General features: G+C 42.4%; 1 protein-coding gene across 1 annotated transcript; it reads left to right on the forward strand.

Moving 5' to 3' along the window:
• Positions 1-2,710: 2,710 nt before the first annotated feature.
• Positions 2,711-26,695, forward strand: LOC139380845 (signal transducing adapter molecule 2-like). Its single transcript, XM_071123947.1, has 14 exons — positions 2,711-2,886; positions 5,332-5,416; positions 8,203-8,278; positions 9,183-9,278; positions 12,909-13,055; positions 18,001-18,067; positions 18,244-18,445; positions 18,638-18,732; positions 18,901-18,983; positions 19,485-19,572; positions 19,693-19,747; positions 20,029-20,197; positions 22,317-22,477; positions 24,262-26,695. The coding sequence occupies exons 1-14, from the start codon at positions 2,760-2,762 to the stop codon at positions 24,428-24,430; spliced, it is 1,620 nt and encodes a 539-aa protein (XP_070980048.1). The 5' UTR covers positions 2,711-2,759; the 3' UTR covers positions 24,431-26,695.
• The last annotated feature ends 957 nt before the right edge of the window (positions 26,696-27,652 follow it).

Raw genomic sequence — 27,652 nt, forward strand, 5'->3', positions numbered from 1 at the left:
ATAGCCACGTTTATTGTGACAACAAGAAAATGCAATAAGTAAAGAAGAAATAGGGTTTTAAAAACATTTTTTAAGACCAATAATGAAAATAATACAATATTGACACTGGTATGTTGCGAATATTGGGCTGTAGAGAGAAAAATGGTCTACCTGTCTCAGCTAAAGTGGGGTGGGAAATACTCAGTAGGGTCTCTACTAACCAAATATGCTAGGCTTTGGAGGGGGACCGTGTCATACAAAGCAGCAGCACTTCATTATCTACCCCTTCCATAGCCCCCAATGCAATGCACTGTAATAGACTGTACATGGTATACATATTGGCTTTTAGAGAGAAAGCTTTTACCTGTCTCAGCTAAAGTGCATGGGAAACTTTAACTTTAACACTATTATGTTGCTTACCCGGTTTGCTTCCAGTGTGAAATCAAATGAAAATTTAGACAGACAAAATGTAATCAATGATGAAATGACATACATGTTAACAACCCAGATTCATTTAATGGCGATGGTAATGGGTGCATCTTTACAGATTTAAATCAGCTCTTGGCCAGCCTTGACATGTGCCAAAACATGCATATGGAAGCAAGCACAATATGAGTCTGAAATGCACTTTTCACCTGTTTTATACTTTATATAAAAAAATGTTGTTTTAACTTGTGCTCCTTCCCTTGTGCTCCTTCCAACCTCCCTTTCAATTATTGGGTAGAATTTCATAAATAAATCTCTAATTTGATAGGCCTACCTGTAAAAGGGGAGGGGTGTCATATCCCCTCAACCAGTATAAAAGAGAACTAAAGGATAGACTACTTCCCCTTCAGAAATACCTGGCATTACAGTATCTGGTATTATTAATTTTCTCATCGGTTCCCCAATTTAATGCCTTTGCTGACCTTGAAAGATAATCATGACACTATTGCTTCTAAAATAATCTTGTCTATGTTATTACCCTTTTAATCTAGGTAACAGGCCTTTACTCTATACCAGTGTTTCCAAACCCTGGTCCTCGAGTACCCCCAACAATACACATTTTCATTGTAAGCCTGGAAAAACACACTCATTCAACTCATTGAAGGCTTGAGGATTAGTTGACAAATTGAATCAAGTGTGCTTGTCCAGGGTTCCAGTAAAAATGTGTACTGTTGGGGGTACTGGGGGACCAGGGTTGGGAAACACTGGTCGATACGGCAAAACTTCATAGATAAGACTTGTAAATCATTTTCTCCATTGCTGTTCAGAAAGCGTGATTATACTGTGTCTTAGCCTGGTTAATATTCATTACATTTATTATTTTTGATTTAAAAGGTTGCTTTTGTGTTTATTTTATTTTTTGGTGTATTGTTTTCAGGACTGTGCATACTGCTGGGTCATTTAAAGCAGTGTTGCTGGATATGAACAACACTGTCCCCCTCCAAAACTAACCATATTTGATTATTTCCCACCACACTGAGACAGGTGGAAAAGTTCTCTACTAGCCAATATGTATCCCATGTACAGTCTGTTACAGTGCATTGGGGGCTATGGAGGGGGAAGAGAATGAAGTGCTGCTAGGTATTTACAACACAGTCCCCCTCCAAAACAAAACATTTTTGGTTAGTAGACACCCTACTGAGTATTTCCCACCCAACTTCAGCTGAGACAGGTCAAAAAGCTCTCTACGTATCCCATATACCGTATATTGCAGTGAATGGAGCGGGTGGAGTAAGGAGTCTACAAGTACTCTGCATTAAACCCGTTGCCGAGCACAAGAGACCTATTTCAGTTTTACAGACTTTATTGAGTAATTCCAATAACATATATTTGTATTTTATTAAAAGTGTTTTTCTTTAAATATTGCCTACATATACAATAGCTTTCAACATACCAGTATTTTGTGTACAATTTCAAAATAAATGCTGGTATAAGTAATACATTATTAACAATAAAATACGCCAAATGATCCTTTTATTTATTCAAATGTAGTTGCAATGCTATGCAAAACAGTTGAAATGCACTAGTTCCCAAAAGTATCATTATTCCCCAAATATAGCATGTCTTTGCAATAGGACTCTTATTCCCTCCCAAAATCAGCGTGCTGACAGTATAATATCAAATATTTGTATAATTAGCTGTGATAATATCCTGCTGCTTGTTGAACGGTAATCCCAATGCTAAGGAATCGGTCCACCAAATCAGGAAATGAAAGTCGTAAACTGGGCCTGCGCGGTATTTTATGGGACTGTTTCGGCAACGTTTGACGTTACCGTGAGCAGTTTTGTTTAGTGCTTGTTTTGGCGCAAACAAAATATTGTGTGCGTAGCCTATATTTCTAATTACAACAAATGATGAATATCGATCGGTGTGGCCATTTAGACAGATTTACTGCTGTTGCTGCATGACTCTTTGTGAGTGGCAATATACGTCATGCTTTTCGAACCATTCAATTTTTATTAAAGCCTTATAATATAATAAAATGAACATTGGGATATTCTCATACGTACTTCTTCCTCCCTAGGGGTGGCAGTGTAACGTTACACCAGGATTTTTAATTGGGGTCATAAAATGTGTCTTTTTATCTGCCTGTACATTATACATTTGAATGCAGAAATACAACAATGTTAAATGTACGCTAATTAATGATCTTAACATATACATTAATCAATAAGTGTCGATATGATTTCAGTTCTATTTATTTTCCATGTAATGCTCTCAAATGTGTTCAGGCATTTTCGCAGCCACCTAAGTGTACGGAAGAGCAACTGGTGAAAGTGTACAGGGTTTGATGGATGAGCAAGGGATTTTTTTACGTTCTTGAAATAAATATTCTAGCTACATTTTTTCTCAACAACGTCGGTTTATTTAAAGAAGTAGACATGCCTTTATTTGCGCAGAATCCATTCGACCAAGATGTTGGTAAGTTGAGCGCTTCATTTGGCATGTTGGTTAGCAGTGACCTAGCGTAACTACCGTAGCTTCGTACATGGCGAAACCTCTCGCCCGCAAGCTAACAACAACAACTAGCTAGCTAACGTTAGCCGGGCTGCATGTCTGTAGCTAGCTAGCTACCTTGACGTTCTGGCCAAATGTGAGATTATCCACATAGCTAGCTAGTTATGCGGTTTGGTAAACTCGGTAACTAGCTTGTAGCAGACAGTCATCGGCCAGACTTTGTGCTAGCTATGTTAGCTAGTTGTTGTGTCATCACTTTATCGTAATGAACGATTTTCAATAACAAGACTGACTAAACTGCAACAAGCTCACACATTTAAACAATAACAACATTATCTAGCTAGTTAGTTAATTTAGCTTAATGCATTCATGAGTTGGGTTAGTTTTAGGTTTACTGAAAGGGAAGGAGGGTCTTGTATGCAAACGTTGTATGCATATAATAAACAGTGCATTCGGAAAGTATTCAGACCCCTTGACTGTTTCCACATTTTGTTACGTTACAGCCTTATTCTAAAATCGATTTAAAAATGTTATCCTCAGTCTACACACAGTACCCCATAATGACAAAGCGAAAATTGTTTTTAAAACATGATTTACTTATTTACATAAGTATTCATACCCTTTTCTATGATAATCGAATTGAGCTCAGGTGCATCCTGTTTCCATTGATCATCCTTGATGTATTTCTGCAATTTGATTGGAGTCGACCTGTGGTAAATTCAAATGATTGGACATGATTTGTAAAAGCACACACCTGTCTATGTAAGGTCCCACAGTTGACAGTGCATGTCAGAGCAGAAACCAAGCCATGAGGTTGAAGGAATTGCCCGTAGGGCTCTGAGACAGGATTGTGTTGAGGCACAGATCTGGGAAGTGTACCAAAAAATGTCTGCAGCACTGAAGGTCCCCAAGAACACAGTGGCCTCCATGATTCTTAAATAGAAGAAGTTTGGAACCACCGAGACTCTTCATAGAGCTGGCCGCCCGGCCAAACTTAGCAATCGGGGGAGAAGGAGGTGACCAAGAACCCGATGGTCACTCTGACAGAGCTCTAGAATTCCTCTGTGGCGATGGGAGAACCTTCCAGAAGGGCCACCATCTCTGCAGCACTCCACCAAATAAGCCTTTATGGTAGATTAGCCAGACGGAAGCTACTCCTCAGTAATAGGCACTTGACAGCCTACTTGGAGTTTGCCAAAAAGCACCTAAAGACTCAGACCATGAGAAACAAAATTGATGAAACCAACATTTAACTCTTTTGGCCTGAATTCCAAGTGTCACGTCTGGAGGAGACCTGGCACCATCCCTACGGTGAAGCATGGTGGTGGCAGCATCATGCTGTGGGGATGATTTCAGGGGCAGGGACTGGAAAATTAGTCTGGATCGAGGGGAAGATGAATGGAGACAAGTACAGAGAGATCCTTGATGAAAACCGGCTCCAGGACCTCAGACTGGAGCAAAAGTTCACCTTCCAACAGGACGACGACCCTGAGCACACAGCCAAGACAACGCAGGAATGGCTTCAAGACAAGTTTTTGAATGTCCTTGAGTGGCTGAGCCAGAGCCCGGACTTGAACTCGATGTGAAAATAGCTGTGCAGCGACGATCCCCATACAACCTGACAAAAGCTTGAGAGCATCTGCAGAAAAGAATGGGAGAAACCCCTCCAATACAGGTGTGCCAAGCTTGTAGCATCATTCCCAAGAAGACTTGAGGCTGTAATCGCTGCCTCAAGGCTGTAAAGGTGCTAAAACAAAGTACTGAGTAAATTGAATGAATACTTTAGGTAAAGTGTTTTCAGTTCTTTTAGTTTTTTTACAAATTCGTAAAAAAATCTAAACTTGTTTTTGATTTGTCATTATGGGGTATTGTGTGTAGCTTGATGGGGGTGTCATACATTTTAGAATAAGCCTGTAGTGTAAAACAAAATGTTGATCAAGTCAATGGGTCGGAATACTTTCCGAATGCACTGTAGCTAGCTAACCCCCTCTAGGGTGAGCAGTTTAGCCATCATCTTTGGAACAGATGCTCTCGTATCTCCCAGTGTCCTTGTAGCTACAATAATACGAATTTCACTCTGTACAGAAATATATAGTTAGCCATGTGTAATGGCTTTATCACAAATAAAATAGTCTATTGGTCGCGTACACAGATCTGCAGGTGCAGCGAAATGCTTGTTTCTAGCTCCCAACAAAAAAGTGCAGTAATAAAAAATACCTACCAATCACATAATCCAAAAAGAAAGCAATTAAGTCAGGTCTGGGATGTCCACATTCCTATTGGGTGACTAAGTAATAATACATATGGTCTGAGCAAATCAACACGGTGCCATCTTGTATCACAAATCAGATACGGAATAATTGTCTTTTCCCAAATAACCACATGTATTTCGGTGTACCACATTTTCAGAGAAAGCCACTAATGAAACCAATACAGTGGAGGACTGGGCTCTGATTATGGATATCTGTGACAGAGTTGGACAGACGCCCAATGGGTAAGTTGAAGTGCAAATTCCTATTTCTAAAATATCAGCATTGTTTCTAAAATGTTTTTGTTTTATTTTTATTTTATTTTTATAAATACCAAAAATGAACAGTACAGGTTATTGTATGGGACCATTTTCAAATTTTCTTTCTCAAATGTTTGTAAAGACAATTAGGTACATTTGTTTTGGTTTTCTTTCTTTATTTTTTAAATTAACCTTTAACTTTGTTTCATCTTGATATGAGACGAACATTAATTAATTGAAGGTTAATTGTTGATGTACAAATGGAAATGTTCCTGATTTTTAAGGTTGTAGTTATTGGTGGGGTGGGTTCACGAGAAATGAGGTTCCTGCTGAACAAGTTATAATGCCACTGCTCTAAACTAACTCCAGGACTCAAGTTGAGGTTATTGGTTATGTTTTTTTTTATATAGCTATGGCATTGAATAGCAGTGACTCAAAATGCAATTAATATCTGTATGAAAAAGTATGCAGTCACCACTGGCATTCGCTCTGGATAAGAGTGTCTACTAAATGTAAATACAGTGTTTCAGAAAGTATTCATACCTCTTGACTTATTCCAAATTGTTGTTACAGCCTGAATTCAAAATTGATTAAATATTTTTTTTAAATAAACACCTACACACACACACACACACACAATACAACATAATAACAAAGTGAAAACATGTTTGCAAATTTATTAAAAATGAAATACAGATCTAATTTACATAAGTATTCACATCCCTGATAGTTTATAGAAATACCTTTGGCAGTGATTACAGCTTTGGGTCATCTTGAGTAATCTTGGGTTGTAATAGTAGTAGAGGGAGGGATTTATTTCAGCTTTTATTTCTTTCATCACATTCCCAGTGGGTCAGAAGTTTACATACACTCAATTAGTATTTGGTAGCTTTGCCTTTTCAATTGTTTAACTTGGGTGAAATGTTTTGGGTAGCCTTCCACAAGCTTCCCACAATAAGTTGGGTGAATTTTTGCCAATTCCTCCTGACAGAGCTGGTGTAACTGAGTCAGGTTTGTATAGGCCTCCTTGCTCGCACACGCCTTTTCAGTTCTACCCACACATTTTCTATAGGTTTGAGGTCAGGGCTTTGTGATGGCCTCTCCAATACCTTGACTACGTTGTCCTTAAGCCATTTTCCCACAACTTTGGAAGTATGCTTGGGGTCATTGTCCATTTGGAAGACCCATTTGTGACCAAGCTTTAACTTCCTGAGTGATGTCTGAAGATGTTGCTTCAATATATCCACATAATTTCCTTCCCTCATGATGCCATCTATTTTGTGAAGTGCACCAGTCCCTCCTGCAGCAAAGCACCCCCACAACATGATGCTGCCACCCCCGTGCTTCATGGTTGGGATGGTGTTCTTCGGCTTGCAAGCCTCCCCCTTTTTCCTCCAAGCATAACGATGGTCATTATGGTCAAACAGTTCTATTTTTGTTTCATCAGACCAGAGGACATTTCTCCAAAAAGTACGATCTTTGTCCCCATGTGCAGTTGCAAACCGTAGTCTGTCTTTTTTGTGGTGGTTTTGGAGCAGTGGCTTCTTCCTTGCTGAGCGGCCTTTCAGGTTATGTCGATACAGGACTTGTTTTACTGTGTTTATAGATACTTTTGTACCTGTTTCCTCCAGCATCTACACAAGGTCCTTTGCTGTTGTTCTGGGATTGATTTGTACTTTTCACACCAAAGTACGTTCATCTCTAGGAGACAGAACGTGTCTCGTTCCTGAGCGGTATGACGGCTATGTGGTCCCATGGTGTTTATACTTGCGTACTATTGTTTGTACAGATGAACGTGGTACCTTCAGGCGTTTGGAAATTGCTCCCAAGGATGAACTAGACTTGTGGTCTACAAAAAAAAATTCTGAGGTCTTGGCTGATTTCTTTTGATTTTACTATGATGTCAAGCAAAGAGGCACTGAGTTCGAAGGTAGTCCTTGAAATACATCCACAGGTACACCTCCAATTGACTCAAATGATGTCAATTAGTCTATCAGAAGCTTCTAAAGCCATGACAAATTTCTGGAATTTTTCAAGCTTTAAAGGCACTGTCAACTTAGTGTATGTGAACTTCTGACCCACTGGAATTGTGATACAGGGAATTATAAGTGAAATCTGTCTCTAAACAATTGTTTAAAATTACTTGTGTCATGCACAAAGTAGATGTCCTAACCGACTTGCCAAATCTATAGTTTGTTAACAAGAAATTTGTGGAGTGGTTGAAAAACTAGTTTTAATGACTCCAACCTAAGTGTATGTAAACTTCCGACTTCAACTGTTTATGCTTCATCACAATTCTATCCCTGAAATCTAAAGACCGTTCCTGTTTCTGCTTTGACATGCCCAGTCAACTGTGGGACCTTTTTTTAAAAATAGACAGCTGTGTTTCATGTCCAAACAATTGAATTGGCCACAGATGGACTCCAATCAAGTTGTAGTGACATCTCAAGGACGATCAAAGGAAATTGGATGCACCTGAGCTCAATTTGGAGTGTCATTATGTAAAATAAATTTGCAAAAATGTCTAAACATGTTTTCACTTTGCTGTAGGTAGGGTATTGTGTGTAGATGGGTGAAAAAAATATCAGTTTTATCAATTTTGAATTGCAGCTGTAACACAATAAAATGTGGAATAAGTAAAAGGGTATGAATACTTTCTAAAGGCTCTGTAACTGTATATTGAAGATGGTATACTTTTGGAAAACTCATGTAGGAATAACCTTCTACTTGAGCCATAATAACCATGTCTTTACCTGCCATTCTTCTCCCAGAGCCAAGGACTGCTTGAGGTCTGTGATGAAGCGAGTCAACCACAAGGTCCCACACGTTGCCATGCAGGCCCTCACCGTGAGTTCTTATAACTTACTTTGTTATTTAATGTGGTGTTCAAGACACCTGGAGCAAAAGCTGCATATCATTTGGTAGACCGTTGAAAAACCTACTGCTTAACTGTGTAATAGGCTTTATTATACATTAATAAACCAATGTCAATAGAGAAATAGTCTGCATAGGGTGTGGGGTTAGTGTAAGGTCAGGTGTTTTAGTCTCAGCATGGTGTCAGGCCCTGGAGCTTGTTTAGTGACTGAGATCATAGACACAGTTAATGAGTCATGAATCCTGCTATAGAATGCATAGCAGAGTTTAAACAATTTGTTTGTATAAAGTCTGAGTGTGAATTTATTGGTTCAGGCAGTGAGGCTGGTGGATCAAAAGTTCTCTGAGTGTTGCCATAAGCCTCAATGACACCCTCCAGTCTGACGTAATAAAGTATTTGGGAAGAGTGGTCCATCTCCTTCTGCTCTGCAGTTATAGAGCTCTGAGCTCGTAACTCTCCTGCTCTGGGTAGCCAGTCAACCAGAGTGTGATGATCCATGGCCCTGGATCCATTTGTTTTACTGCTTTGTTCTGTTCTCTCTGCTGCTTAGAGTTGTTATAGAGTGATGAGGCTAAGCCTCAGACCATGTGAGCCTTCTCTCTGACTCACCATTAGGGTATATAGTCACATGGCTGTTCCATTTTTTTTAGATCTCTCTCCTCACTCAGTCAACTTTAGCTCCCTCTGTCATAAAATCATGCATCATTTCAATGGTGTTACATTTATTAGTGTTAATACATTTATGTTATTCAATTAAATGTGGAATTGTGGAAGAGAATAAAAGCGTTGGGCTACTTCTCTTGCTGTAATGTGAAACTTCTACATAAATCATCTAAACTGACTACTGTACTAACCTGGCTTTTCTCCCTGTTACAGTTGCTGGCTGCCTGTGTCAATAACAGTGGAAGAATATTTCACTTAGAAATCTGCTCGCGGGAGTTTGCCACTGAAGTCCGAACTGTGTTGAGCAGGGTAGGGAAGCCGTCAAGTTTTTTTATTTTGCAATATTTGTGATGAATTGAGGATGTTCAGACTTACACACATGTGAGCAAGCATAACAATTAAATCAAATTGTATTTGTCACATGCGCCAAATACAACCGGTGTAAACCTTACCGTGAAATGCTTACTTATAAGCCCATAACCAACAATGCAGTTCAAGAAATAGTTACTCAAATACCAAAATATTTACTACATAAACTAAAGTAAAATTAAAAAGTAACACATTAAAATGACAATAATGAGGCTATATACAGGGGGTACCGAGTCATTGTGCAGAGGTACAGGTTAGTCAAGGTCATTTGTACATGTAGGTAGGGGTAAAGTGACTATGCATAGATAATAAACAGCGAGTAGCAGTAGTGTAAAAACAAATGGGGGGGGTGTGTGTCAGTGTAAATAGTCCAGGTGGCCATTTGATTAATTCTTATGGGCTGTGGGTAAGAGCTGTTAAGGAGCCTTTTGGACCTAGACCTGGAGCTCCAGTACTGCTTGCCGTGGGGTTGCAGAGAGAATAGTCTATGACTTGGGTGACTGGAGTCTTTAACAATATTTAGGGCCTTCCTCTGACACGCCTAGTATATAGGTCCTGAATGGCAGGAAGCTTGGCCCCAATGACGTACTGGGCCGTACGCATACCACCCTGCATACCACTGCTGGCTTGCTTCTGAAGCTAAGCAGGGTTGGTCCTGGTCAGTTCCTGGATGGGAGACCAGATGCTGCTGGAAGTGGTGTTGGAGGGCCAGTAGGAGGCACTCTTTCCTCTGGTCTAAAAAAATATCCCCGGGTGCTGTCTTTCGGGTGGGATGTTAAACGGGTTTCCTGACTCTCTAAGGTCATTAAACATCCCATGGCACTTATCGTAAGAGTAGGGGTGTCCTGGCTAAATTCACAATCTGGCCCTCAAACCATCACGGTCACCTAATAATCCCCAGTTTACAATTGGCTCATTCATCCCCCTCCTCTCCCCTGTAACTATTCCCCAGGTCGTTGCTGCAAATGAGAACGTGTTCTCAGTCAACTTACCTGGTAAAATAACAAATAAATTAAAAATAAAATAAACCTTTGGTAGCTCCTTACAGTCGGATGTCGAGCAGTTGCCATACCAGGCGGTGATGCAACCGGTCAGGATGCTCTCGGTGGTGCAGCTATAGAACTTTTTGAGGATCTAGGGACCCATGACAATTTTTTTCAGTCTCCTGAGAGGAAAAATGTGTTGTTGTGCCCTCTTCACGACTGGCTTGGTGTGTTTGGACCATGATAGTTTGTTGATGTGGACACCAAGGAACATGAAACTCTCAACCCACTCCACTACAGCCCCGCTGATGTTAATGGGGGCCTGTTCAGCCCTCCTTTTCCTGTAGTCCATGATCAGCTCCTTTGTCTTGCTCACATTGAAGGAGAGGTTGTTATCCTGGCATCACACTGCCAGGTCTCTGACCTCCTTATAGGCTGTCTCATCGTTTTCGGTAATCAGGCCTACCACTGTTGTGTCGTCAGCCAACTTAACGATGCTGTTGGAGTCGTGCTTGGCCACGCAGCTGTGGGTGAACAGGGAGTACAGGAGGGGACTAAACACGCACCCCTGAAGGGCCCCAGTGAGGATCACTGGGGCCGGATGTGTTGTTGCCTACCCTTACCACCTGGGAGCAGCCCGTCCAAGATCCAGTTGCAGAGGGAGGTGTTTATTCCCAGGGTCTTTAGCTTCATGATGAGCTTTGTGGGCACTATGGTGTTGAAAGCTGAGCTGTAGTCAATGAACAGCTTTCTCACATAGGTGTTCCTTTTGTCCAGGTGGGAATGGGTAGTGATTAGTGTGATTGAGATTGAGTCATCTGTGGATCTGTTGGGGCGATTTGCGTATAGGACTGGGTCTAGGGTTTCTGAGATAATAGTGTTGTTGTGAGCCATGACCAGCCTTTCAAAGCAATACATGGCTACCGACGTGAGTGCTTCGGGGTGGTAGTCATTTAGACAGGTTACCTTAGCTTTCTTGGGCACAGGTACTATGGTGGTCTGCTTGAAACATGTAGGTATTACAGACTCGGGCAAGGAGAGATTGAAAATGTATTTGAAGACACTTGTCAGTTGTAACACACATGCTCTGAGTACACGTCCTGGTAATCCGTCTGGCCCCACGGCCTTGTGAATGTTGACCTGTTTAAAGGTCTTGCTCACATCGGCTACTGAGAGCGTTATCACACAGTCGTCTGGAACAGCTTGTGCTCTCATGCTTGCTTCAGTGTTGCTTACCTCGAAGTGAGCATAAAAGGCACTTAGCTCATCTGGTAGGCTCGCGGCTGGGTTTCCCTTTGTAGTCTCTAATAGTTTGCCAGCCCTGCCACATCCGACGAGTGTCAGTGCCGGTGTAGTAGGATTTAATCTTAATTCTGTATTGACTCTTTGCTTGTTTGATGGTTCTTCTGAGGGCATAGTGGAATTTCTTGAAAGAATCCAGATTAGTGTCCCACTCCTTGATAGCTGCAGCTCTAGCCTTTAGCTCGGTGCGGATGTTGCCTTGTAATCCATGGCTTCTGGTTTTGGATATGTACGTATTATCACTGTGGGGATGACATTGTGCACTTATTGATAAAGCCGGTGACTGAGGTGGTATACTCAATGCCATTGGATGAATCCTGGAACATATTCCAGTCTACTAGCAAAACAGTCCTGTAGCGTAACATCTGTGTCAGACCACTTCCGTGTTGAGCGAGTCACTGATGCTTTAGTTTTTGCTTGTAAGCAGGAATGAGGAGGATATAATTATGGTCAGATTTGCCAAATGGAGGGCGAGAGAGAGCTTTGTCTGTGTGTGTGGAGTAAAGGTGGTCTAGGGTTGTTTTTTTTCCTCTGGTTGCACATGTGACATGCTGGTCGAAATTAGGTAAAACAGATTTAAGGTTGCCACCATTAAAGTCCCCGGCCACTAGCAGCGCTGTTTCTGGATGAGCTTTTTCTTGTTTGCTTATGCCCTTAAACAGCTAGTTGAGTGCAGTCTTAGTGCCAACATCGGTTTGTGGTGGTAAATAGATGGCTACGAATAATATCGATGGGAACTCTCTTGGTAGATAGTGTGGTCTACAGCTTATCATAAGGTACTCTACCTCAGGCGTGAAATACCTCGAGACTTCTTTAATATTAGACATCGCGCACCAGCTGTTATTGACAAGTAGACACACACCCCTGCCCCTCGTCTTACCAGAAGTAGCTGCTCTGTCCTGACGAATCATGGAATACCAAGCCAGCTCTATATTATCCATATCGTCGTTCAGCCACAACTCGCTGAAACATAAGAAATTAGTTTTTAATGTCCCATTTGGTAGGATAGTCTTGATTGAATATCATCCAGTTTATTCTCCAGTGATTGCACTTTGGGCAGTAGGACAGATGGTTGTAGCGGTTTACCCACTTGCCGTTGAATTCTCACAAGGCAGCTCGACCTTCCCCTGTATCTCCATCTTTTCTTCACGCGAGTGACAGGGATTTGGGCCTGGTCTTGGGCGCCATTATTATCATTCAGCTGGCTCTTTGTGTCAATGTTTTGTTTGTATCTACCTCTGTCAAATAAGTAGCCTAATAATTATTATTACTATTCCCAATGCAGGCCCACAGCAAGGTGTGTGACAAGCTGAAGGGGATGATGGTGGACTGGTGTGATGGGTTCCAGAAAGATCCACAGCTCAGTCTGGTCAGTGCCACCATCAAGTCTCTGAGAGAGGAAGGGGTCGTCTTCCCATCCTCTGGGTCACAGGTAATGTAGTCAACAACCTATCGTCTATCACCCTAACCCAGTGTTGCCTCTATCATTGTATAGGCCAGGCAGTTTCCCCTCACTACTAACTCTGTTACCCCCTTCCTAAAAGAGTTTGTTTTTTATTTGTTTCAATTGACAATTTTGGTGCCAGATGGCCTGGATGTGCCTCACCTGGAAAATAAAGCCGTTTGAACCGCAATGTCTTTAAAAAAAAGTAATTTTTAAATTATTTTTAACTTTGACCCCTTTTTTTCTCCCCAATTTCGTGATATCCAATTGGTAGTTAGTCTTGTCCCATCGCTGCAACTTGCCTACGAACTCGGGAGAGGTGAAGGTCGAGAGCCATGCATCCTCCAAAACACAACCCTGCCAAGCTGCACTGCTTCTTGACACACTGCTCGCTTAACCCGGAAGCCAGCCGCACCAATGTGTCGGAGGAAACACTGTTCAGCTGACGACCGAAAACAGCTTGCAGACCCTTGGCCCACTAAAAGGAGTCGCTAGAGCGCGATGAGACAAGGAAATCCCGGCTGGCCAAACCATTCCGGGACCCGGACGACGCTGGGCCAATTGTGCGCCGCCTCACGGGTCTCCCTGTCACGGCTGGCTGTGACATAGCCTGGGATCGAACCTGGGTCTGTAGTAACACCCCAAGAACATATACTACCCACCAATGCGACCTGTATGTTCTCCTTGGCTGGTCCTCGCTTCATATTCGTCGCCAAAAACACTGGCTCCAGGTCATCGATAAGTCGTTGCTAGGTAAAGCTCCGCCTTATCTCAGCTCACTGGTCCTCATAGCAACACCCACCCTTAGCACGCACTCCAGCAGGTATATTTCACTGGTCATCCCCAAAGCCAGCACCTACTTTGGCTGCCTTTCCTTCCAGTTCTCTGCTGCCAATGACTGGAACGAATTGCAAAAATCACTGAAGTTGGAGACTTCTATCTCTCTCACTAATTTTAAGCGTCAGCTGTCAGAGCAGCTTACTGATCGCTGCAGCTGTACACAGCCCATCTGTAAATAGCCCATCCAACCAACTACCTACCTCATCCCCATATTTGTTTTTGTTTTCTGCTCTTTTGCACACCAGTATTTCTACTTGCACATCCTCATCTGCACACATTTCACTCCAGTGTAAATTGCTAAATTGTAATTACTTTGCCACTATGGCCTATTTATTGCCTTACCTCCTTAATTAATTTGCACACCCTGTATACAGATTTTTCTATTATGTTATTGATTGTATGTTTGTTTATCCCATGTGTAACTCTGTTGTTTTTGTCGCACTGCTTTGCTTTATCTTGGCCAGGTCGCAGTTGTAAATGAGAAGTTGTTCTCAACTGGCCTACCTACCTACAATAAAAGCAATGCAGTTCCTTAGACCGCTGCACCACTAGGGAGGCCCCCGTAAACCAACATTGTTTTACGTACTATATCAGTACTTTACCCTCTTACAGGGCGCTACGCTGACATTTTTTACAACAAATGTAGGAGCACATCAAGAAGGAGCACATCAAGAAAGCACATCAAAAATATTCAAAAAAAATGTATAAGAATTGCCAGCAATAGCAACATATAGGTTTAAGGAGCACCAGCATTTTGGGGGGTAAGAATCTTTTGAAGCTCATCTCCTGAAGAAGCTATTTTCCGTTTCCATACTTTTTGTTCCACTAAATGTTATCTTGGTGTTTTTTTTAAATGTAAAAAGTAGCACAGCAAAATATTTAGGAGCATAGCTGACTGAAAAGGTAGCCCTGTCTTATTGAAGCTTTTGCCAGACTCTCCTACGAATCCAAGACAACTGTCAAACACAAAGCTCTCCTCGTGACTTCAACCACTCGTGACTTCAACCACATGCAAATAAAGCTCTGTGTGTGTACTTTCACTGCTTGTCCTCAGTGCGCTGCTCTCCCATGTGTTGCCAATACAGAGGAGGAGGATGGCGCTTGTCTCTGTGTTTTAAGGCATGACCTCCGAATGGAATTTCCTCTCACATATTTCATGTAATACCCCAGTTCTCCCTATTTATTTTGTATGTTTTTATTTCACCTTTTATTTTATTTTTAATTTTTTTAAATGTTTACCCCTTTTTCTCTCCAATTGTTTTTTTAGTATCTACTATCTTGTCTCATCGCTACAACTCCCCGTACAGGCTCGGGAGAGACGAAGGTCATGCGTCCTCCGATACACAACCCAACCAAGCAGCACTGCTTCTTAACACAGCGCGCATCCAACCCGGAAGCCAGCCGCACCTATGTGTCGGAGGAAACACAGTGCACCTGGCAACCTTGGTTAGCGCGCACTGCGCCCGGCCCACCACAGGAGTCGCTGGTGCGCGATGAGACAAGGACATCCCTACCAGCGAAGCCCTCCCTAACCCAGACGACGCGGCAACTTTCCAATCTTTGGGGATCTCAGACGATACGAAAGAGAGGTTGAACAAGCTAGTAATAGGGGTTGCAACAATTTTGGCTGATAATTTTAGGAAGAGAGGGTCCAGATTGTCTAGCCCAGCTATCTGGATTTGGGTGAAGGAGAAATGGGGAGGCTTGGGCAAGTTGCAGTGAGGGTGCAGGGCTGTTGATCGGGATAGGGGTAGCCAGGTGGAAAGCATGGCCAGCCGTAGAAAAATGCTTATTGAAATTCTCAATTATCGCGGATTTATCGGTGGTGACAGTGTTTCCTAGCCTCAGTGCAGTGGGCAGCTGGGAGGAGGTGCTCTTATTCTCCATGGACTTTTTACAGTGTCCCAGAACTTTTTGGAGTTAGTGCTACAGGATGCAAATTTCTGTTTGAAAAAGCTATCCTTTGCTTTCCTAACTGCCTGTGTATATTGGTTCCTAACTTCCCTGAAAAGTTTTATATCGCGAGCGCTTTTCGATGCTAGTGCAGTACGCCACAGGATGTTTTTGTGCTGGTCAAGGGCAGTCGGGTCTGGAGTGAACCAAGGGCTATATCTGTTCCTTAAATGCTTATTTAAGATGGTGAGCAAAGCACTTTTAAAGAATAACCAGGCATCCTCTACTGACGGAATGAGGTCAATATCCTTCCAAGCAACCCGGGACAGGTCGATTAGAAAGGCCTGCTCGCTGAAGTGTTTTAGGGAGCGTTTGACAGTAATGATCAGTGGTCATTTGACTGCAATGATCGGTGGTCATTTGACTGCAGACCCATTACGGACACAGGCAATGAGGCAGTGATCGCTGAGATCCTGGTTGAAGACAGCAGAGGTGTATATGGAGGGCAGGTTGGTTAGGATGATATCTATGAGGGTGCCCATGTTCACATATTTGGGGTTGTTCCTGGTGGGTTCATTTATAATTTGTGTGAGATTGAGAGCATCAAGCTTAGATTGTAGGATGGCCGGGGTGTTAAGCATGTCCCAGTTTAGGTTACCTAACAGCACGAGCTCTGAAGATAGATGGGTGGTAATCAATTCACATATGGTGTCCAGGGCACAGCTGGGGGCAGAAGGTGGTCTATAGCAAGCTGCAACGGTAAGAGACTTGTTTCTGGAGAGGTGGATTTTTTTTTAAAGTAGAAGCTCAAATTGTTTGGGCACAGACCTGGATAGTAAGACAGAACTCTGCAGGCTATCTCTGCAGTAGATTGCAAATCGGAGAATGTTATAGTTAGGGATGGAAATTTTAGTTTTGTTTGTGGTCGGCAAGGACATCCGGGTTGGCAGAGTGTGCTAAGGCAGTGAATAAAACAAACTTAGGGAGGAGGCTTCTAATGTTAACATGCCTGAAACCAAGGCTTTTACGGTTACAGAAGTCAACAAATGAGAGTGCCTGTGGAATGGGAGTGGAGCTAGGCACTGCAGGGCCTGGATTAACCTCCACATCACCAGAGGAACAGAGGAGGAGTAGGATAAGGGTACAGCTAACAGTTAAAAGAACTGGTCGTCTAGTACTTTCAGAACAGAAAGTTAAAGGGGCAGTTTTCTGGGCACGGTAGAATAGATTCAAGGCATAATGTATGGTAGGATGTGAATACAGTGAGGGTAAACCTGTGCATGGCGTGGATGAAAGAGATATTGTCTCTAGAAATGTCATTTAAACCAGGTGATGTCACTGCATGTGTGGAAGGTGGAACTAAAGTGTTAACTAAGGCGTATTGAGCAGGGCTAGAGGCTCTACAGTGAAATAAGGCAATACTTACTAACCAAAACCGCAATATTGACGTTAGGGAGAGGCATGCATAGCCGAGTGATCATAGGAGTCCAGTGAGTGGCTTCAGGCAGCTAGCGGGCCGGGGCTAGCAAGCTAGCAGAAGGGGATTATAATTCCGTTTGTGATTGTATGTGAGGGACAGTCTGGTACTCTATTAATTTGGTTGAAATGGTGGGCTGAGTGTCCTATTCTATATTAAAGGCCCAATGCAGTCAAAATTCTGTTTTTTCCTATTTTGTATGATGTTGTACAACAGCTGATGAAACTAACCCTGTAAAACAGTTAAAACATTTGATCAGTGTTATTTCCTGATAGTTGCTGGTTGAAAATACAATCTACACAATACCTTCTAATCAGCTGTTTTGCTTGAGAAATACTGCAGCAAATACCTTAGTTATATGTCAAATTGCGTGACTAAGATATCTACAAAACGTAAATGAATGACCGATTTCTTATTTTAGATGAATTCTGACGCTACGGCGTCTCAAGATGGACAAACAGTACTTTTGCTGCTTTTTTCTTATTTTTCAAGCAAGGTCTTTTAAGGGAGCATGTAAGCACATTTGTTTGGTTCGCCTAGCTGAGTTTGGGTAGCCGAACCAAAGCATGCTGACGCCTTTACTCGCTCTCAGTTTACTACCAAAATACTGCCTGTAAAGCCTGTAGTACCTATCAATCCCTACAGGTGGCATCAGTCACAGCTAATCCCAAATCCCCTCTGCTCTGGAAGGCTTCTCTCTAACCAACCACCTCTTATCAACAGGGGTCCAGCCTAAAGGGCACCACTCCAGCTGTTAGTAAACCATCTGACGATGACGACCTGGCCAAAGGTACAAATAATATCCAACAGATTCTAGAATACCACATCATATTACATTATGAATTGTGCATGTTGATGAATGAATGTATACATTTATTAGACACATTAAAATCATTGAGAAGGACACAGTGTAGAGCAGTGTATTTCAATTTTGTTCCACTGCCTCTGTCCTCCTCCCGTCTGCAGCCATCGAGCTGTCCCTGCAGGAGCAGAAGCAGTATGTGGAGACGCGACCTCTCACCGTGACCGCCGACCCCCCCTTCAATACCAACGGTGGCGGGGGTAGCAGGGATTCCCGGAAGTTGCGGGCGCTCTACGACTTTGAGGCGGCCGAGGACAACGAGCTCACCTTCAAGACTGGAGAGCTTATCCTCGTCCTGGACGACAGGTAACTAGCGACATGCTGCTATGGAAACCTGGCTCTGACCCATATGATGGCCTACTGTATAGGCAAATATGGGAACAAAAGTTCTTCAGTTACATGTCTGTTGTTCTGCAATGCCTGCATTCATTTAGTTTACTATGGGAAGTGTTTACTTACAAGAATGTTTGAACTGATTTAATCATGTTGATGCCAAAGTGACCCAAACTGGTGGAAAGGAGAGAACCACAGAGGAGTAGGTCTCTTCCCATCCAACTTTGTCACGACCAACCTCAACGCTGAGCCTGAACTAGGTACATTTCCCCTCTTTTCCTGTCCAGTACCATACCTCACTCTTGTACCACCATACGGAGAGTCTTTCTAGTCAAGTGTTTGGTTTCATGTTTTAAATCCTGACTCTAAAGTGGCTCTGAATAAGAGCGTTAGCTAAATGTGTAACATTTAAATTCCTCTCCTAACAGTAACGTATGTGGAGAAGACGCCAGCCCCGGAGGAGCCCAGCATAGAAGCCAACGTAGAGCCTGAGCCTGTCTTCATAGATGAGGTGGGTGCTTCTACGTACCGTACCTACTGCATGACCGTCCATACATGTAGGCCTAAATCATGTTGTATCATCATGTATCTTTTCTTCTTAGATATAATCAGTCCACCATCAGTTTTGACCATTTGACCATTGAAAACCCTCTTCATCAGTCTGTCAGTTGTAACTTAGTAAAGCGTTTAGAATGGTTGATAAAGTCTGACATGGCTTGTTATACAAAGTTGTAATGTAACATCGTATAACAAGAATCTTTCTCCCCATCTCGCACCCCCCCTTTCCCTTTTTTCTCTCTTCTTCCCCTTCTGTTCCTTCCCTTCTCCCCCTCTCTCATCCCCACCTTTCCCTTTTTTCTCTCTTCTTCCCCCTCTGTTCCTTTCCTTCTCCCCCTCTCTCATCCCCACCCCTCTTCCTCCCTCCCTCCCTCTCTCTCATCCCCACCCCTCTTCCTCCCTCTCTCTCCTTTCTTGCTCTCCCCTCTCTCTTCCTCCCTCTCTGTCTCTGCAGGAGAAGATGGACAGAGCGCTGTATCTGCTCCAGAACACAGACCCTGCTGATGCAGCACCTGACTGCCAAGAGCTGGTCCAACTGGAGGGTATAAAACAATAACTTAATGCTCTGATAAGTCCTAGTAGCCATGCTCACTGACACTGCAGTTGGACTATTTTCTAACACAGACACACAGTCTCACCTTATCAATGCTTTACCCACCCAGGTGCTTGTGAGCAGATGAATCCAATGATTGATGACAAGCTGGAAGACATTGACAGGTAAAATGAATTTAACTGTAGTATAATTAATTATTCATAATGGACTATATTTTCAATTGTATGTCAGAGGCTATACTATTTTATGTCAGTTTTATTTATATTGGTTAGGCATGTGTGATGTACAGAGTTATTCAAATTGTATGTATTTATACATACTTGATATAGTTTATACTGACTGTATCTGGATGACCGCTACGATCATCAGTCTTTGTCCTACTTGTGTCGTGATGACCTCTATCTCCACCCCTCCCACTCTCTCTCTCTCCCTCCCTCCCTGGCAGGCAACACTCTGAGCTGTCTGAGCTGAATGTGAAGGTGCTGGAGGCCTTGGAGCTCTATAACAAACTGATGAACGAGGCACCGTTCTACACAGCCTACTCCAAACTGCAGTCCCAGCAGCAACCGCAGCAGCAGCCCCAATACGCACCTGCCTCCCAAGTCCCCATTCAGGTCAGGAAAAACAAACTATTTAACCACTGTCACATACACTACATGACCAAAAGTATGTGGACATCTGCTCGTTGAACATCTCATTACAAAATCGTGGGCATTAATATGGAGTTGGTCCCCCCCTTTGCTGCTATAACAGCCTCCACTCTTCTGGGAAGGCTTTCCACTAGATGTTGGAACATTGCTGCAGGGACTTGCTTCCATTCAGCCACGAGCATTAGTGAGGTTGGGCGATTGCCTGGCTCGCAGTCGGCATTCCAATTCATCCCAAAGGTGTTCGATGGAGTTAAGGTCAGGACTCTGTGCAGGCCAGTCAAGTTCTTCCACAACGATCTCAACAAACCATTTCTGTATGGACCTCGCTTTGTGCACGGGGGTGTTGTCTTGCTGAAACAGGAAATGGCCTTCCCCAAACTGTTGCCACAAAGTTGGAATGACATTGTATGGCATTGTCATTGCCATACAATGTGGCATTGTATGCTGTTACGTTAAGATTTCCCTTCACTGGAACTAAGGGCCCTAGCCCGAACCAGGAAAACAGTCCCAGACCATTTTTCTTCCTCCACCAAACTTTACAGTTGGCACTATGCATTGGGGCAGGTAGCACTCCCCTGCCATCCACCAAACCCAGAGTTGGCCATCAGACTGCCAGATGCTGACACGTGATTCATCACTCCGGAGAACGCATTTCCACTGCTCCAAAGTCCAATGGCGGTGAGCTTTACACCACTCCTGCCGACGCATGGCATTGCACATGGGGATCTTAGTTCGCTCGTTGCAAACTAATTTGCCAGAATTTCACCCGTTAGATAAAAAACGGAACGTTTCTGTATTTCACTAAAAGAATAAACGTTTTGTTTTCGAAATTATAGTTTCCGGATTTGACCATATTAATGACCTAAGGCTCGTATTTCTGTGTTATTATATTATAATTGAGTCTATTATTTGATAGAGCAGTCAGACTGAGTGATGGTGGGTACCAGCAGGCTCATAAGCATTCATTCAAACAGCACTTTCCTGCGTTTGCCAGCAGCTCTTTGCAATGCTTCAAGCGTTGCGCTGTTTATGACTTCAAGCCTATCAACTCCAGAGATTAGGCTGGCAATACTAAAGTACCTATTAGAACATCCAGTAGTCAAAGGTATATGAAATACAAATAGTATAGAGAGAAATAGTCCTATAATAACTACAACCTAAAACTTCTTACCTGGGAATATTGAAGACTCATGTTAAAAGGAACCACCAGCTTTCATATGTTCTCATGTTCTGAGCAAGGAACTTAAACGTTAGCTTTCTTACATGGCACATATTGCACTTTTACTTTCTTCTCTAACACTTTGTTTTTGCATTATTTAAACCAATTATTTATTTATTTATATATATATATATATATATATATATATATAATATTTTTAAAAATTATGTTTATTTAAAATTATGTTTATTTAAAATTATATATATATTTATTATTATTATTATTATTATTATTATTATTATTATTATTATTTTTTTTTTTTTTTTAATGTTTTTTAATCAGTATCAGATTTTTATTGGTCCTCCTATAATCGGTGTTGGAAAATCATAATCGTTCGACCTCTACTATGGAGATTGGAAGCTCGATTTTATACACCTGTCAGCAACGAGTGTGACTGAAATAGCCAAATCCGCTACTTTGAAGGGGACACACATACGTGTGTGTGGCCTCGGTGAAGGCAGAGAGACTATGCCAGTGTCCAAAATGGCATCCTATTAATTGCCTAGTTAAATAAAAAATATCATATGGTGGGCTCTGGTCAAAAGTAGTGAACTATAAAGGGAATAGGATTCCATTTCAGATGCAGACCATGTGTGCTGTTTGTCCATTATGATGGATGTCAGTCCCTCCTTGGAGACGAATGAGAGATTCCAGTGGTCATGCTTGGACTGTTTTACCACCTCACTTTCTGCACTGCAAATCAGTTTAGAAACAATCTCTTCCTTGTTGTGTACCTGGCTGCACCTGTAGTAATGTTGGTTGTATAGTTTAGTGGAGTAATGCAATGTGCACTGTACTATGAAATGTCTTTTACCCAATTTCACATTGAACTTTCTCTTTTTGCTCCCCTCCTCCCTTTCTCAGGGTTACCCAGGTCAGCCTGGAGGTTCCTACATGCCTCCAGGGATGCCCCAGGGCCCCCCAGCCCAGCAGGCCTACATGGGCTCTGACCAGCCCGGACCCCTCCACTCACTCCACCCTAACGTCACATCTCCCAACGGTCAGCCAGCACAGCTTCCTTACAGGTAAGCCTCGTACTTTACAGAGTTACACGTCTCCTCTGTATACCGGTACTTTACAGGGTTACACGTCTCCTCGGTATACCGGTACTTTACAGGGTTACACGTCTCCTCTGTATACCGGTACTTTACAGGGTTACACGTCTCCTCGGTATACCGGTACTTTACAGGGTTACACGTCTCCTCTGTATACCGGTACTTTACAGGGTTACACGTCTCCTCTGTATACCGGTACTTTACAGGGTTACACGTCTCCTCTGTATACCAGTGCTTTACAGGGTTACACGTCTTCTCGGTATACCAGTACTTTACAGGGTTACACGTCTGTCCTCTGTATACCGGTACTTTACAGGGTTACACGTCTTCTCGGTATACCAGTACTTTACAGGGTTACACGTCTCTCCTCTGTATACCGGTACTTTACAGGGTTACACGTCTCCTCTGTATACCGGTACTTTACAGGGTTACACGTCTCCTCTGTATACCGGTACTTTACAGGGTTACACGTCTCCTCTGTATACCGGTACTTTACAGGGTTACACGTCTCCTCTGTATACCGGTACTTTACAGGGTTACACGTCTCCTCGGTATACCGGTACTTTACAGGGTTACACGTCTCCTCTGTATACCGGTACTTTACAGGGTTACACGTCTCCTCTGTATACCGGTACTTTACAGGGTTACACGTCTCCTCGGTATACCGGTACTTTACAGGGTTACACGTCTCCTCTGTATACCGGTACTTTACAGGGTTACACGTCTCCTCTGTATACCGGTACTTTACAGGGTTACACGTCTTCTCGGTATACCGGTACTTTACAGGGTTACACGTCTGTCCTCTGTATACCGGTACTTTACAGGGTTACACGTCTTCTCGGTATACCAGTACTTTACAGGGTTACACGTCTCTCCTCTGTATACCGGTACTTTACAGGGTTACACGTCTCTCCTCGGTATACCGGTACTTTACAGGGTTACACGTCTCCTCAGTATACCGGTACTTTACAGGGTTACACGTCTCCTCGGTATACCGGTACTTTACAGGGTTACAGGTCTCCTCGGTATACCGGTACTTTACAGGGTTACACGTCTACTCTGTATACCAGTACTTTACAGGGTTACAGGTCTCCTCTGTATACCGGTACTTTACAGGGTTACACGTCTCTCCTCTGAATACCAGTACTTTACAGGGTTACAGGTCTCCTCTGTATACCGGTACTTTACAGGGTTACACGTCTCTCCTCTGAATACCGGTACTTTACAGGGTTACACGTCTTCTCGGTATACCAGTACTTTACAGGGTTACAGGTCTCCTCTGTATACCGGTACTTTACAGGGTTACACGTCTCTCCTCTGAATACCAGTACTTTACAGGGTTACACGTCTCTCCTCTGAATACCAGTACTTTACAGGGTTACAGGTCTCCTCTGTATACCGGTACTTTACAGGGTTACACGTCTCTCCTCTGAATACCGGTACTTTACAGGGTTACACGTCTTCTCGGTATACCAGTACTTTACTGGGTTACACGTCTACTCTGTATACCAGTACTTTACAGGGTTACAGGTCTCCTTTGTATACCAGCCCTGACTAGGCAACTAGCTAGCTAAATGGCAGCCATTTTGTGAGGTCATTCTTGTGTCTGGATGTTTGTGTTTTCAGACATGGATTTGTGAGTATTACATTTTTGGGGGTGGCATTGCTCCTGTGTTGAGGGTTAAATGTCTGTCTTAATGCTTGTGTTAGGCAGTAGGTGGCTAATATTGTACCATTCTGTCTTTTCACCGCAGTGTACCATATGCACCTGCCGGATACCCTCCACAGATGGGTGTGGCCCCACAGATGGACATGTCGGCCTATCAGAACGCCAACCTGCCTCCAGCCTCCTATCAAATGGCTGCTCCATCGCAGCAGGCCCCACACCAGCAACAGGCCTACTATCAGCAGCCTCTCCTATAAAGGCAGGCCGTGCAATACTATCAGGGCTGTCTGAGTGAGAAGCAGCATATCCCCACCAACAGACACAGTACAATGACACAATCCTCCCCCTCTTTTGTCCTTTATGAAAAGATTATGGCAATGGTATGAGGTATGCGTGTATAGGCTTGTGTCCCAAATGGCAACCTATTCCCCATGTAGTGCTCTACTTCTGACCAGGACCCATAGAGCTCTGGTCAACAGTAGCACACTATTTGGGGAATAGAGTCATTTGGAACACCGCCTAGATTGTCACAAAGGTCAGTGTCTTTCTGAGAGGTGTGGAGCCCACAGGAGGAGACCAAATGCCAACCTACCACCCACCCACCACGGCCTGTTTGGAAGGGATGAATGTTTTGAAACAGTATGTGAAATAAGTACTTTTCCTTGTCTTGGTTTGCCTCTTTAAAACAGTGAAGGGGGCAGCTCATCAGCTGATCATTTCCAAACTGCTTCATTAATGTTGTGTGTATTTGTCCTTGTTCAGAGATATCTTTTGTTTGTTTGCTTTTTAATCATCTTCTATTTTTAAATGCTTGTTTTTCTGTTCACCGTCTGGTTTGGTGTCTGTCTGGAGATCAGTCCAAATGAAGGAACCCATGGCTGGCCAGGACCAGGGTTCGAGTCAATTCGAAATGGAATTGACCCCAACCCTGGCCAGGACTTTTCTATCCCCCTCTCTAACAGCGTCATCCACTTTAGTTGACCCTTCTTGGGGCCAAAGGTTATGGAGTGCTCTAGGTATGTCTTCTTGTGCTATAATCAGTACCATGTTGTATTAGATACTATGGTACAGTTAGAGATTAGCTTCCCATACACTGCCTGCCTTGCAACACTCTTTGGGTGTTTAATATGTTCTAGGAGTGACACGTTTTATCATTTTCATTTCTGTGCAACTTCGATGTGATTTTGTTATGAAATGAACTGAAGTCATTGTTAAATACATTTAGAATTGTGACCATGCAGCCTTTCCAAATTAATGCTATTGTAGGTTTAGTGCACATTTTCATACACAACTTTTTTAGTAATGCAAATGTAATCTAGCCTGGGTGCCTGTCTGTTTCTACTCTATTGCCAACTCCTTATGGAATTTGTCATGTTTGCCTTGACAATGACAACAATGCAGTTGGCAAGACCGCATAAACAGATCTGGGACCAGGCTAAATGGAATCTTCAGATTATATGGTTGTTGATTAGCAACATTCATGTGCCAAGGCTCTTGGCAACTTGGTAGATGTCCTATATACCTTGAGTAACAAGTTGTAATCGCAAGGAATAAGAGATTGATTGGAAAATGAGCCAAGTCCTAGCTATATCTTTCTATGGTCCTTCTTCATTCACTCTTCTGTTGAAAAGGCTTTTGACCATAGACGTTAGTAATAGATGTTTGTAATTATTAAATTAATATCGGTGTGCTTTTCATGTTTCTGGGCTGTAGGAGGTCACGTTTTCATATAAATCTTTTTGTGGAAATAATGGTTATCTTTGGAATGGCTGTTTGCTCTGCATTTGGACCTTTAATTAGAAATTGTAAATTACATCACTTGTATATTATCTTTCTCCGGATTATATCCATATGATCAGATATTATTTTACGGTTTATAAATGTATGGTATGTTTTCCCCTTTAATACTTTTTGGTTTTACTTTATTTGTGTCAGAACAAATGGCTACCGTGACCAACAGTTAGAACTGGCTCATTGATAAATGTGTGAATTGTACAAAGTTTTATAGCTAGAGAACTGTTTGGCCTAAAATGTTCATCTGAAATTAATGAAACTGTTGGGTGTAACCGAGGACCAGATTTATTTACTCCCCCCCCCCCCCCCCCCCCCCCTTTAGCTGGATAGTCTACGCTGACTAAAATAATAACTGTGTCCACTTTATTTTTTCTTTATCTGCATCTGAAAAGGTGTTGTAAATTAGATGTAAAATATCTTCTGGCATTGTCGGTATTGCACCTTAACTTTGTAAACAGTTTATTTACCACTGGATGCCTTGTTTTCTTTAGAAATAAAATCAAAATGGAAACATCTTTGGGAAAGGAATTGACCCTGAAGCTGCTGTATATCTAGAACTCTATATATTTAAAAAATATTCCAGGGAATGTTCCCATTCAGTACTACCGATTTATTATAACTGACTCCATGTTTTGTTACTTCAAGATTTCTCTGTGTTATCATTGTAAATCCTTTTGTAACACCGTCAACTCTAATATTCTTTAAAATAAAATGTACCTGTGTTCACAGCTTTCTACTGATGGATGCAGTTTTTTCATGTTGCAATATGTGTTCTCTGAAAACTCAGATGGACATCTTGTAAGTGCGTGCTGTTTGAGGGGATACTTTTGAGTTGTTTGAGAACAGTTCAATGACACATTTCTGATGTAGAAAGAGAATAAAATGAATGTCTATATGCAGCACAGATGCTGTATCTTAATTTGACCCAGTTTCTCATAGCAGGAAAATAATCAACTGGAAATGAGAATTATGTAAATTATCATTATTGGGCATTTTTTTTGTAGGGGCTGAATTTTTTTTACGTTGGGCTAATCATGTCTGAAATTTAAAGTGTAAATTACAAACTTTGGACACCTTTTAAACTTTGAATACACTACAAGTTTGCATTTCCTGCTGTGCAGGAAAATACCTGCAACAGGATGATCAAATTAAGATACGGCATCTATAATATTCAAGACAAATGGTGTGGGAATTTGATCTCACGTACAGAACATACTCCTATTCCCTTGTGTTACACAACTTAAGTCTCGAGTCTTTTCAGTTTCTCGTTGACCATGTATGGCAGGGGTAATAACCTCTTACCCGATAAGGTCTGGAGCTGGAAGGTTTTTTTTGTTCCACTTGATACTTAATTGCACCAACCTGGTGTCCCAGGTCTAAATCAGTCTATGATTAGAGGGGAACAATGAAAGAAAGCAGTGGAACTGGCTTCGAGTGATGTATGGGGTCATATCTATTTGGAAGAGGGAGACCCATAACCACTATTCATCTTGTACCTGTGGAATTGGAGGACTGGAGGTAGTTCCTTATTGTCCGATATGTCATGTTCAATGGGTCACAAGTTTTGTTTCATCCTTTCGACTCTGTGAAGGGGTTAGGTCCATTCTGTTATAACAGCTTTGGTGAGGGGTGTGAACAATGGTCTACTGAGCAGGAAACATATTCACACTACATTAAAAAAATCT

This window comes from Oncorhynchus clarkii, chromosome 22, assembly GCF_045791955.1.
Source record: "Oncorhynchus clarkii lewisi isolate Uvic-CL-2024 chromosome 22, UVic_Ocla_1.0, whole genome shotgun sequence".
NCBI classification, from domain to species: domain Eukaryota; kingdom Metazoa; phylum Chordata; class Actinopteri; order Salmoniformes; family Salmonidae; genus Oncorhynchus; species Oncorhynchus clarkii.

Coding starts and splice junctions, on each gene's coding strand:
- LOC139380845 (XM_071123947.1), top strand. CDS start 2,760: ATGAGCAAGGGATTTTTTTACGTTCTTGAAATAAATATTCTAGCTACA. Junction 2,887..5,331: donor TCCATTCGACCAAGATGTTG/GTAAGTTGAGCG, acceptor CCACATTTTCAG/AGAAAGCCACTAATGAAACC. Junction 13,056..18,000: donor TCCCATCCTCTGGGTCACAG/GTAATGTAGTCA, acceptor TCTTATCAACAG/GGGTCCAGCCTAAAGGGCAC.